The sequence below is a fragment of the Dendrobium catenatum genome, unplaced genomic scaffold (genome assembly GCF_001605985.2).
Source record: "Dendrobium catenatum unplaced genomic scaffold, ASM160598v2 fragScaff_scaffold_637, whole genome shotgun sequence".
Lineage (NCBI taxonomy): Eukaryota > Viridiplantae > Streptophyta > Magnoliopsida > Asparagales > Orchidaceae > Dendrobium > Dendrobium catenatum.
The window spans coordinates 1,656,744-1,670,611 of record NW_021319099.1 but is presented as its reverse complement, the minus strand read 5'-3'; the positions used below and the strand labels follow the sequence as shown (position 1 = coordinate 1,670,611).

At 38.4% G+C, this 13,868-nt stretch overlaps 1 protein-coding gene across 3 annotated transcripts; it reads left to right on the top strand.

The window, feature by feature from the left end:
* Window positions 1-5,259, top strand: LOC110102577 (probable carbohydrate esterase At4g34215). 3 transcript variants are annotated; one of them, XM_028695470.1, is made up of 2 exons: window positions 1-724; window positions 5,109-5,259. In XM_028695470.1, exons 1-2 carry the CDS (start codon window positions 161-163, stop codon window positions 5,112-5,114), a joined length of 570 nt encoding a protein of 189 aa, XP_028551303.1. In that variant the 5' UTR covers window positions 1-160; the 3' UTR covers window positions 5,115-5,259. The 3 variants fall into 3 exon arrangements, with proteins under 3 accessions (XP_028551303.1, XP_028551302.1, XP_020686616.2); XM_028695469.1 differs by lacking the exon at window positions 5,109-5,259 and adding an exon at window positions 2,403-5,083; XM_020830957.2 differs by lacking the exon at window positions 5,109-5,259 and adding an exon at window positions 1,854-2,396.
* Window positions 5,260-13,868: the final 8,609 nt, after the last annotated feature.

Here is a 13,868-nt window from a genome sequence, read left to right as displayed (position 1 = left end):
AAGCCCCAAATAGAGAGAACGGTCTTTGCTGCAACATTAACATCGTATGTGCTGTCGGAATCCCTAAGTTTTCTTCTTTTCCACATTGTACAGTGAATCACCGGTGGAAATTAACAAAACCACTCACAAATTTCTCAGTCTTCCTTTCTTTAAGCCTGAAATGCTTCATCTCCTCACACTCCTCGTCCTCCTCTCCGCAGCCACGGCCGCCCAGAAAAACTCCATCTTTCTCCTCGCCGGACAGAGCAACATGTCCGGCCGAGGCGGCGTCACCGGAAACAGTTGGGACCACTTCATCCCTCCGGAGTGCCAGCCGAGACCGGACATCCTCCGCCTCAACGCCGGCCTCCAATGGGAAAAAGCGGTTGAGCCCATCCACGCCGACATCGACGTGTATGCAACGTGCGGCGTGGGGCCCGGCATGCCGTTCGCGCACGCCGTCTTGGCTGCCGGCAGGGTGGCGACCCCAGTCCGTCTGGTGCCTTGCGCCGTCGGAGCTACGCGGATCCGCGAATGGGCTAGGGGAACGGCGTTATATCTTAACTTGATGCGGCGCGCAAGTGCGGCGATGGCGGAAGGAGGGAAGCTGGCGGCGGTGCTGTGGTATCAGGGTGAGACTGATACGATTTCCAGGGAGGATGCGGTGGCTTATGGGGGAAGGATGAAGACTCTGGTTTCCGATCTGAGGCGGGATTTGGGGGATCCGGATCTGCTCATTATTCAGGTATGCGATTATTAGCCGTCCGATTCAGTCGAAACTAGTAAATAATTTATAAAAATAAAAATTATATTATATTCCTATAGATATTATAAATTAAAAGCTTTTTTTACTTTACTTGTTTTAAAATTTTTAATTGTAAGTAGTCACTACTTAAAAAGACATAATTCATGATATTAAAAAGACATAATTCATTTATATCACATATTAACCCACTTTTTAATGTAAATAAATAAATAATAAGTTGAATAAATTCAATAACTAATTTGCGGGAAAAATGGGCATAATGCTCTAAACTGTTGGCACAGGTGTAATCTAAAATACGCTCCAACAAATCCCTTTCCCAACTCTCGGGCACTGTTCACCCAACAAAATCAATCTATCACAAACGACTGGGTTATGGACTCCGGGGCGTCGACCCACCTCACTCCGGACATCACCAATCTCCAGCAGATCTCGCCGTATCAAGGACCGGACTCAGTTTCGGTTGCAAATGGTTCATCTCTACCGATTCACAACTCTGGGCAAGGACTTCTTCCTCTTCCCGAGTCGGCTCGTAAGCTTCACTTACGAAATATACTACATGTTCCGAATTTAACACATAATTTAATTTCAATTTCTAAGCTTACCACCGATAACCATGTTTCGATCTGCTTCGATGCTAACGGCTTTGTGATTAAGGATCAAATGGACCACCGTCCTCTTCTTCATGGTCGGCTGCATAACGGTCTCTACACTCTCCGGGACATCACGACGAACAACCACCCGCAAGCTCACATGACTACCTCTGGTCTCGCTCAGCGCTGGCACGAATGTCTAGGACATTCAAATCAGGGAACTCTACGGATCTTGCGCAATTCTTTACCACATCTTGATTCGATTTCTAATTCTTTCTTATGTACCTCGTGTAATTTGGCCAAGAGCCACAAATTAGCATTTCATAAAAGCACAACTAGTTCTCCGTATGCGTTCTACTTAATTCATACTGACGTCTGGGGTCCGGCATCTCATTCGTCCCTAAATGGGTTTCACTATTATGTCATCTTCATAGATGATTATACGCGGTTTAGTTGGCTATATCTTATGCATTCGAAATGTGAAACTTACTCTAAATTTACACATTTCTGCCCCTTAGTCAAAAATCAGTTCAATGCCACACCGAAATTCCTTCGGTCCGACGGAGGAGGTGAATACAACAGTGCTCAATTCAATCAATTCCTCTCAGCTCACGGCATTACACATCAACTTAGCTGCCCGCACACCCCGGAGCAAAACGGATTAGCCGAACGAAAGAATCGCCACTTGTTGGAAGTTACCCGAGCTCTTTTATTCACGTCTCATCTACCCAAGAACTTCTGGGCTGAAGCTGTAACAACTGCAAACTACCTAATTAATAGATTACCTACTACGGCTCTTGCAGGGAATACACCATATCAAACACTTCATCAAACAGCCCCATCTTATACCCACCTTCGCACTTTCGGGTGTCTATGTTTTCCCTGGCTTCGGCCCACAGCTCCAGACAAATTATATCCTCGCTCTCAATCCTGCATATTCGTGGGCTATTCCTCCCAACACAAAGGCTATCGCTGCTTGAACATCAGTACCAACAAAATTCATGTGTCAAGGCATGTCACTTTCCATGAAAATATTTTTCCATACACTAATTCCTTAACCTCTACAGATCCGCCTCTTAGACCGGAAGGCAACAATCCTACTCACATTTCGCCTCTGCTCATTACTCCCGTGACAACTCAAAAGACTACTGACACAATCCAAAAGGCTGCTCTCGGCAATCCTCAGCTGGACAATATCACACCTCCTCCCCAACACAATTCACAGCCATCCCGTGAACCGCAGACTAGTCCAGCCGAAAGCTGTCCAGCTAGCCCTGCGCCAGCAACTCGTCACCCAATGCAAACGAGGGCCAGATCAGGGATATACAAACCTAAGCAGTTTTTTGACTTGTGTACAACAACAACAACACATAACCAGTCTCCTTCTACTTACGCTCAGGCGTCTAAACTTCCCCACTGGCAAAATGCAATGATGGAGGAATTCCAGGCTCTTCAACGACAACACACCTGGACGCTTGTTCCACCTCCTCCCACCGATCCCATTCTAGGTTGTAAATGGACATTCAAGACAAAAGTTCTCCCGAACGGCAAAATAGACCGCTACAAGGCTCGCCTAGTCGCTCAAGGATTCGATCAGCAACAAGGAATAAATTACTCAGAGACTTTCAGTCCTGTTGCAAAGATGACAACCATTCGGGTCTTACTCACGTTGGCTCTGCATCGTGACTGGCAGATTCTTCAACTGGACATATCAAATGCGTTCCTCCATGGTGATCTGTCCGAAAGAGTCTATATGAAACAACCTCCTGGTTTCATCGACTCAAACCATCCGACTCATGTCTGCAAACTTCAGAAATCTATCTATGGCCTCAAACAGGCGCCTCGTCAATGGTTTCAAAAGCTCACCTCTCATCTTCAGCATTTTGGGTTCAGGTTTAGTCGTTCTGACCCATCCCTTCTTATATTTCAACAAAACAGCATTCAGATCTTCTTCCTCATTTATGTCGACGATATACTTGTAACAGGGAACGATCAGCCCATGATTCAGTCACGTTTACATCAGCTCAAATCTACATTCGCGCTGAAGCAGCTAGGACCTGTTTCACTGTTTCTGGGCATACAAATCAGCAAAACCGATTCCGACTATTTCCTTCATCAAACACATTATGCAGAACAGCTCCTCCAAACGGCCAAATTGGAGGAATGCAGTTCGACTCCGACACCCATCACCCCGTCAAAAGGGACTTCAGAAAACTCCAAACAACTCTTCTCCGATCCTACCCTCTATCGCAAGCTCGCCGGATCTCTACAATATCTCACCATCACTCGTCCAGATATCGCATTCGCCACAAATCGCTTATGTCAGCATATGCACAAACCTACTGAGCAACATTTCAAATCCCTCAAAAGATTACTCCGGTATGTCAAAGGCACCATCAACTATGGCCTTCCTCTCACTCGTGGGAACCTTCAGCTCACCTCATATACGGATGACGATTGGGCATCCGACAGTGACGACCGCAAATCTATCTCAGGATTCTGCACATTTCTCGGCGATACACTAATATCATGGACTGTTAAAAAGCAGCCAACTGTCGCTCGATCTTCTACAGAAGCGGAGTACCGGGCTCTAGCTGCTGCAACAACCGAAGTCCTGTGGCTGCGTCGTCTGGTAGAAGAACTTCATATTCCTCAAAACTCTCCTACAAAGATCTACTGTGACAACACCTCCGCCATATCTCTAGCCAAGAATCCGGTCTTTCACGCACGGACAAAACATATAGAAATCGACCATCATTTTATCCGCCAACATCTTAACTCCGGCTCCATCACTATTCACATATAGCCTCAGCCGCTCAGATCGCCGACGTCCTCACCAAGCCACTACCAACATCACAGTTTGAAGAATTACGATACAAATTGACCATTCGGCCTCCGAATGCTCAATTTGAGGGGGTCTCTTAACGTTATGTACACGTCAGACATTATTATATGGCTTCTTTGTAATTACCGGGATCCTCTTTCCTCTCTCCAAGTCTATATATGTAACTCCACATTCATTAATAAGATTCATCTTTTCCATTATTTCCTTTACTGTGTTTCGCTTCCACTAGGAGCCCTTCTCGGCTCAGCTACTCTTTCATGGTATCAGAGCAAGGCTCTGCCATGGCAGATCAAGATTCCTCTGCAACTCTGTCTCCCTACCCCACCAACGTCACCAATACCGTTCAAGAACTCGTCATCCCTCCTTCCCTCAAGTTTCTCATCTCAAATCTCAAGAATCTTGTTCCAACTCCCCTGTCGTCCGACAATTTCCCTATATGGCGCTCTCAGCTTCTTCAACACTTCTCGGCAAATGGGTATGCCGGATTCCTCACTGGTGACATTCCCTGCCCGCCGGATTCATCTACCGCTGATCAACAAAAATGGAGACTCATCGATCACAACTTGATCTCTGCCTTATACTCCACCATTTCGCCAGCCATTCTCCCCTTCGTTCTTTCGTCAACCACTTCTCAAGAAGTCTGGCAGATTCTAAATAGACGTCTGCAATCTACGAACCGTTCAAGAGTGATCCAACTCAAGAACGAGTTGCATCACATTCAGATGCGGAACTCTTCAATGCAACAGTACTTGATGCAAATCAAGACGCTGGTTGACAACATTGCAACCTCGGGCTCTCAGCTCGACACTGAAGACATAATCCTCTACATTTTGAACGGCCTCCCCTCTACCTACAACTTGTTCAAAACAGCGATTCGGACCTCCCTCAATCCCATCGATCTTGATACTCTCTACTCTCTTCTATGCAGCGATGAGATCAATATTCAGCAAGAAATTCATAAAGAAACATCCGATTCTACCGCGCTCTATGCCCAGTCTTCTCAAGCAAACCGCACCAAGAACTACAATCGCTACAGCAAGAACCGCTCAACCAACAACAGAAACTCTAACTCCGGAAATCAAAGGCAAAATCCGGCGTCTAACATGACAGAAAGAGTAGTCTGTCAAATTTGCGGGAAAAATGGGCATAATGCTCTAAACTGTTGGCACAGGTGTAATCTAAAATACGCTCCAACAAATCCCTTTCCCAACTCTCGGGCACTGTTCACCCAACAAAATCAATCTATCACAAACGACTGGGTTATGGACTCCGGGGCGTCGACCCACCTCACTCCGGACATCACCAATCTCCAGCAGATCTCGCCGTATCAAGGACCGGACTCAGTTTCGGTTGCAAATGGTTCATCTCTACCGATTCACAACTCTGGGCAAGGACTTCTTCCTCTTCCCGAGTCGGCTCGTAAGCTTCACTTACGAAATATACTACATGTTCCGAATTTAACACATAATTTAATTTCAATTTCTAAGCTTACCACCGATAACCATGTTTCGATCTGCTTCGATGCTAACGGCTTTGTGATTAAGGATCAAATGGACCACCGTCCTCTTCTTCATGGTCGGCTGCATAACGGTCTCTACACTCTCCGGGACATCACGACGAACAACCACCCGCAAGCTCACATGACTACCTCTGGTCTCGCTCAGCGCTGGCACGAATGTCTAGGACATTCAAATCAGGGAACTCTACGGATCTTGCGCAATTCTTTACCACATCTTGATTCGATTTCTAATTCTTTCTTATGTACCTCGTGTAATTTGGCCAAGAGCCACAAATTAGCATTTCATAAAAGCACAACTAGTTCTCCGTATGCGTTCTACTTAATTCATACTGACGTCTGGGGTCCGGCATCTCATTCGTCCCTAAATGGGTTTCACTATTATGTCATCTTCATAGATGATTATGCGGTGCGACATATATATTACAATCTTAAATATATGAATTTTTTTGGGATCTATGATAGCAGAATTGTGTATATATTTTTTATTGTTTTATGCGTCTATATGTTTGATTGATTAGTGCATACATAATTCATGAAATTGATTGAAGTATGGAGAGAAAATAAGAAAAAATGGAAAAATATATTTATAGTTCTCACAAATGGTTTGTATTTTAGGAGTGCTCATTAACAAATATATTTATGGACGCTTGAGCTACGATGTTTTTGCTTAGCAAAATAATTGCTAACAAAAATAATGCTCAATTTCTGATGGTCTGATTAGAAAAATAGATGTATTAGATTTGTCTTATGTTAAAAAATATAGAGGTAGATTTAAAAAAACTTTGTTAAAAAGTATTAGAAATTATTCTTATTTTATTAAATTTAAATGAGAATTTGATAGTTGTTCCGTCATGTCTATTGGAAATTTGAGGTCTGACTTTCCTAAATTGGATAGGTAGGTTGAAAATTAATAAAATTATTTTTTATTATAATACTCAATATATTATTTCTAAATTTGATCATGTTAAAAATGAGGAGTTATTTATAATTATTTCTAAAAGTGTAGTTATTATTTGTTACTGTGCTTTTACTGTTCTTCGCTGCATTTTAACTATGCTTGTGTTCGCAGAGACAAAACCGGACGGTTCTCTGTGCTCACTGCCCAGTCTTCGCACGTAATAATCTCTCCAAAAATAGAGAGGCCTAAGTGCTTTGGCTGATTGGACTTGCAAGTTTCATATCAGACCTATGATGCACCTGATTTTCAAATTTGGATCAGACATTGAACTGAAAAAGGAAATTATTTAGTTTAAATTCAATTAAAGTTGAAGTATAATGAAGTAATAAATATTAAAATTATTTAATAATTTAAATGATATAATATTTCTATTAATGATGCAGTTAAATGATAAAGAAATTAAATCATGAATTATAAAACATAGACATAAAATAAGTCTAATAAATTTATAAAATTTTGAACTAGCTTCCAACACAATTTATCCTCTTCAACTTATTGTCAAATAACACATAAATTAACAAGTTTTTTATTAGCAAAAGTTTAATACTTTCAAAAATAGTAGTAATGGGTTGAGAAATGATTATTTTATATTTATTAATGATATTTTTGTGGTAAATAGATTTGCATTTTTAAATGATGCAGTTAAATTGAAAACTATCTATTACAATAAATTAGTTAAAAATGGATATTTTTTAATAATAAAATAATCGATAAATAATTTTATAACCTTAATCACCTTCCCATGATGCTTTAACTGTAAATCTAGAGATTCTTTTTGTAACAATGCATGACTAATAAATTAAAAAATTATAAAAAATAATGGGAATGAATTTATAGGAATAAGCTCAATAGGTGATACATACTCATTATAACATAGATAATAAGTCATTGGACATACAATAAGCCCAATAAAATGGCATGATTAATTATCATAATAGTTATAACTATTGCATCAAGTTAGATCAGTCTTACATGACAAAGAACTATTAAAAATGATAGAAAATTAGAAATATGAAGAACTATCTTAAATTTCATTGTTTTTTTTTTTTTTTTGTACGAATTATGAAGGTATTTATAGACTCTTTTAAGCGTCTTAGAATAAAAATAAATTAAAATTAATTAGAACTAAAGTGTAAAATATCCGAAGAGAGGAAGGCAGCTAGAGGGAGCACACGGATTACAATTCTAGAGTCATGAGAAGATAGATCCAATGATTAAAACACTTAATCTGTGTGCTCAAAGATCTATACCAAGATTGATTGGCATGTGAGTCCCACCAAGGGTTGACCGTGTGTGGATAGATGCGAGAGTTCATACATTTGTAGTATGTGGGCCCCAGGGTCTCCAACACTCCCCTTAAATTGGATGGTATAAATTTACCTTCTCAATTTTGCTTACAATACTTTTGAATGTGGGATTATAATTTTTTTTTTTGTTAATATATTTATAAGTTGATTTCCTATCGACACATATAAAGCACAAATTGAACTTTTTTTTTTTCCTTTTATGAATATCTATTCACTTCTACATATTCAGTATGAGCATATCGTACTGGATTTTGAACAAGGCTTGTGCCATATTTGTTGTCACAATATATCTTCGTAGGATCTCCTCACTTGATTTTTAAATATTTCAAGGTGATTTTGATCCATGGAAGTTCACAACTTTTTTTTTTTTGAGTGATTATTTTCTTCATTATCATCACCTGTAAAAATTATGCCATCAACGTATATTATAAGAAATGTGATTGTTGATATATTATAAGAAATGTGATTTTAACATCCATTGAGTGTCTTATGAAAGGCATATAATCTCCTTGGCTTTTTTTGCATCAAACTCCATTCATTGCCTTTGTAAATCTATTAAACTATGCAAACCTTGTTCCATGTAAAAATAAAATGATCGAATCAGGGTTGTAGATTCTTATAGACTTTTTTTTTCCAGCATTCTCATGCTAGAAACCATTTCTTACATCACAATGTTACTTTGATCATCCAAGATTAGTGGCTAGAGAGATAAGGATGCAAAGTATATTCATTTTTATAATAGGAACAAAAGTGTTTTTACTGTCAATTCCATATAATTGAGTATATCATTTGGCTATCAGTCTTGCTTTATATTATTTTAGACTTCTATTCCTCTATATTTTACAAAATATATCAACTTGCATCGTATAGTTTTTTCTGTTTTGGTAGTTCAACAATCTCTCTTTAGGTTTTTTTTTTTTTTTTTCATAGAGCATTCATCTCTTCTCTTATTACATACATCTTTTCAATTCTTATTTTGAAGTGATTCTAAAAGCATTTGTAGTATTTTAATGGAATTAGAGCTGATACTTCTAAGGAAGACTTTTATGTGTTGGAGAAAAAAATTAAAAAGATATGTAATAGAAGATGTATATGATCAAAAGTTTCTTGATAGATGATTTCATAGGACTAAGTATATTTTTTTGCTATTAATTTTGCTTCTTATTGTTCTAGATTTTCATTACTCTACATTTTTTTAGAAAATATCAACTTGCCTCTTACAGTTTTCTTCCTTTTTAGTCATTTAACAATATCCCAAGCATAAATTTGTTTGTTCATCCTGAATCATCATGAATTCCTCAATTCTTGATATCTCTTCAAAAATTATCTTGATCGGGCACGAATCTCGATGTAAAATGAAGTTGGAAACTTTCGAGATTAAAATTGGGACCATCCGAACTTTGATTTCAGCAAACTTATAGCCGAACTGAACATCTCGGAAATACGAACCCAACGACACCAAATTCAACCCAATTCAAAGCCAAATGGGTCCAAATCAAGGGTTTGAAGTGCTATTGGAGAGTTTAAACCACAATTTGGATTACCAAACGGTTTCCAAACATGACGTGCTTATAATCAAATTGAGCGGCTTGACGAGATGAATCCACCAAGCCCAAGATCTCAGAATTTCGACATCACTAAGGCAATCAAATGTCCAACAAACGGTCCACAATCAAGGGATTCAACATCGGCCATCCATTCAAACCACTCCCCATTTGCCCTTGATCCTCCTCCTATTTACGGATCATGACACTCTATGAAATCTATAAATAGACCCCTCCTCCCACTTGAAAGGGATCTCCAAGCAAGAGAGAGATCGGAGATCGCTCTTGCCTCCTGCTACTCCTCGACCATTGCCTGGAGTTCCACCGGACCACCACGCGAGGCCCTGAGCTCCACCAGACCACCACATGAGGCCCTAAGTTCCGCCGGAACACAACCTGAGGCTCGGATTTTTGTCGGACCACCACCTGAGGCCCAGACTTCTATCAGACCACTACCTGATGTCCGAACTTCTGTCATACCATTACCTGAGGCCCGGACTTCTACCAGACCACCACATGAGGCCCAGACTTCTACTGTACCACCACCTGATGTCCGGAGTTTTGCCGAACCACCACCTAAGGCTTGAACTTCTGTCGGACCACCACCTGAGGCCCTGAGTTCCGTCGAACCACCACATGAGGCCCGAACGTCTCCCGAACCATCCACTTGAGGCCGGGGATTCTGCCTGATAACCACCCGAACTTCTGTCGGGTACCACCTAAAGCCCTGAGTTCTACCGAGGTACACCCCTATTACTACAGTCTTTCAGACCCCTGTCTCTTGCCGACTATGGTCCTTCCAACCTCCGTCGCCTACTACGAACATTCAGATCTCCATCATCAGACAATGGTCTTTCTGACCCCGGTCTCTTACCAACTACGGTATTTTGGACCCTTGTCTCCTGTCGACTACGATCCTTCTGACATGCGTCGCCTACTACGATCCTTCCGACCTCCTTCACTAGATAGCAGTCTTTCTAACCCTGGTCTCCTGTCAACTACCATCTTTCGGACCCCTGTCTCTTATCGACTACAGTCCTTCCGAGATCCATCGCCTACTACGGTCCTTTTGACCTCTATCGCCAGACAACGGTCTTTCTGACCCCTGTCTCCTGCCGACTACAATCTTTCTGACCTCCGTCGCCTACTACTGTTTTCGACCTCTATCCTATCGACTATGTTCATGCCGACCAAATAAACATGTCTATGTTGATTATTGCAATTCCCACCATGCAATGCGCTCTATATGACGTACATTTGTGACATCAAGCCAAGGCCTTCTCCCAAGAAAGGGCCTCATTTGTAATCGACTGCAAATACTAGTTGATTCATTCAAACTGGTGCATGCCCCATGGGTTTTCCTCCTTTTCAGGTTTTTCTACATAAAAACTCTAGTGTCTCTTAAGAGCGCTACGCTATCTCTTTCATCTGCTTGCGTATTGGATCTTCGTACAACACTAAGATATTAAACAATATATTTCTCTATCATCGTGAATATTCTAGGATGCAACAATTCTTATAATATTAGCACTTTCTAACAAATTTCATATTTTATAAATGTTATGTGAATATTCATCTCTGCATCCCTATCAATGCAAAGAGTATCTTTTCATCAATTTCAGAAATGCTCCTTCACTGTACTCCTTCATAAAGCAGATATTAAAACCACTTAAAATAAATCCATTAAAAAAAAGAATCATTTTTTTCCCTTAATTTATTAAAATTCAGGCTCATTAAATCATGCAGAAGTTGGATCTAACACAGATCTAAAGAGATAGGCATCAGCTGTACCAAAATTGCAAGGAATTGTTCCTAGGTATTGTCATCTGCATGTCTTCTTTCGCAAACTGAAAGCTCAAATTTCTGTACATTCAAATGTATTTAATATCAATAGTACTAACTACTAATTAAGGTTGAAACCACAAATAAAATTCTTGTAGATGACAGGCAATAAAGCATCAAAATGTAAATAAAGTTATATGATCATAGATAAAATATATTTATATGAATTTTAGTGACTTTAACTTAAAACAAAAAATAAAAAATAAAAGGGAAATTTACATATATACCACTTTATAACATCCTATTTACAGATCTAACACCTAAAACTTTAATATTACATGCAAACCACCCTATATTATTTTAATATCAAATATATCACTTATATTTCTTTCCTTCCACTTCTGTATTTCATTTCTACCACTCATATTTGATATGAAAATGAACTATGGGTGGTATGTATATAATATTAAAGTTTTAGGTGTTAAATATGTAAATAGAATAGTAATAAGTGGTATGTATGTAAATCTCCCAAAGTAGAAACCATTATTATAAGCAAAGGGCATTTGAGGCTTCCACTTTTTCATCGACTTTGTTTTAACTACCAAATACCGATAAAAGTTGATTAAGAGTTTATTTGGGATGAATATAGTATTTTGTAAAGCTGTTATTGAGAATATAATTTTTGTTGAGAGCTATTGTAGATATTATAAATATGTTATTTCTTAATAAATCAAATAATTTCTTTTTTAACACTATGATATATTAATAATTCTTATTGTAAAAAATAGCTTCTCGTCGTACAAATTTTTTAAAAGCGACAAAAAAGTAAGTAGAAAGTGATAGTCAAATGAAATTATAATTATTGTTTGAAAATTAATGCAGTGAAAAAATTGTCTCCAATAAACTTTAAATTTGATCATTAAATTATTCATAATTATGGCTTACTTTCAAAAAACTGGGCATGGTTGAGATAGTTTTTTTATTATTTTTATAGCAGGTTTCTAATACATAAATTTGTAACTCAAGAAATTTTTGTTCTAAAAAGTTATTTAAAAAAAAATAATCAGAAATCTATCTCAAACGAACTATTAGGTTTTGTTTGGAACAACTTTCTTACGGTTCTTAAAGCAGTTTTTTAGTATAAAATTAAATTTTCGTGCTTAAAGGTTGCTTCAAAAAGCAGTAAAAAAAGTCTCAAATGAAGTCTTAGGCTTTCTTTGGGACAACTTTCTTTCTGCTTCTTAAAGCAGCTTTTTTGTACTAAAAAATTGCTTCATGAAGCAATAAGAAAGCTGTCCCAAACGAAGCCTTTAATCTTATATTTGATGGCAGTAATTAAGATAAAACAAAATTACTTTATTTGTTAAGCTGTAAATGTTGCACAATTAGTGTCCACAGTACTGGCCAAATTGCATGGTCTCATCAAAGCATTAGAATCTCATTTTATTAATGTGGATTTTTTTGCCTTATAAATGTGTCATCTTAGTAATCATTTAATTTATTTCTGCTGTGCGTTGCCCAAAGTTTTCTAGTAGGCTGTTAGTTATGCCGCCGTGGGTCCTTAGCTTTAACATCGACCATCAATTTTACTTTTGTATAATACATGCACGGAATTATTTTATTCCACAAATATAATAAATAAATATTATGATTTTTTTTGTGTGTGTGGAGGATACGTAGTTAGGGTTGAGTAAAGCTCGTTTAATTTTTATTGAGCTCAAATTCAGCTTGTTCAAAAATTAATGGGCTCGAATTTGACTCAAAAAATAATTAAAAATATTTACTATATATTTTATTTTATTATTTTGAACTTAATTTTGAAATATACTTACAAGTTAAGCTAGGTTGAGCTCAAACTTGTGGCTTGATAAGTCACCTTGTAAGCTCGTTAACGAATCAAGTTTGAATAGTTTCACCACCCGACTTGGCTCACTTATATCCCTAAATTAGTGGCATAACCTAGCAATTTTTATATTATATAAATATATATAATATATGTATATTAATAAGCCCTATATTTAATATTTTACTATTAAATATTCAATTTAACTAATACCCCTCACGATGCTTCTCCCTCTCCGCTACGGCTTTGCCCTGCTGCCCTTTTGGCACGGTTTAGGGTTTCTCCGCCTCTGAATCTTGTGTCGTTTCTTGCTAGAGGCTCCAGGGATGTTCCCTTCCCTTCTCCTTTTGTTGGTTTGTTTTCTTTTCTGTTTGTTCTGGTTTGATTGCCTCGTTTTTTCCACCTCCAGTTGTTCGTGTGTGTGTATATATATATATTCAATTTAAATAATACAAATTAATTTCTGTAGCCCAATAAAAAAATTTTTGGCTGCTCCACTTGTTAGAAGTTGCATGCATTATGTGTGTTTGTTATTATTGATACATCATCCAGAAGTATCTTGATTAGGCACGAATCTTGAGGCATAATCAAGTTGGAAAATTTCAAAATCAAAATTGGGACCATCCAAATTCTGATTTTAGCAAACTTACAGTCGAACTGAACGTCTCAAAAATACAAACCCAAAGACACCAAATTCGACTCAATTCGAGGCCAAATGGGCCTATATCAAGGACC

What these genes read in the sequence shown, in the direction of transcription:
- LOC110102577 (XM_020830957.2), top strand. Translation starts at nt 161, where the DNA reads ATGCTTCATCTCCTCACACTCCTCGTCCTCCTCTCCGCAGCCACGGCC. An exon ending in CGGATCTGCTCATTATTCAG is followed by an intron (nt 725 to 1,853) that starts GTATGCGATTAT and finishes TCTGCCCCTTAG; the next exon opens with TCAAAAATCAGTTCAATGCC.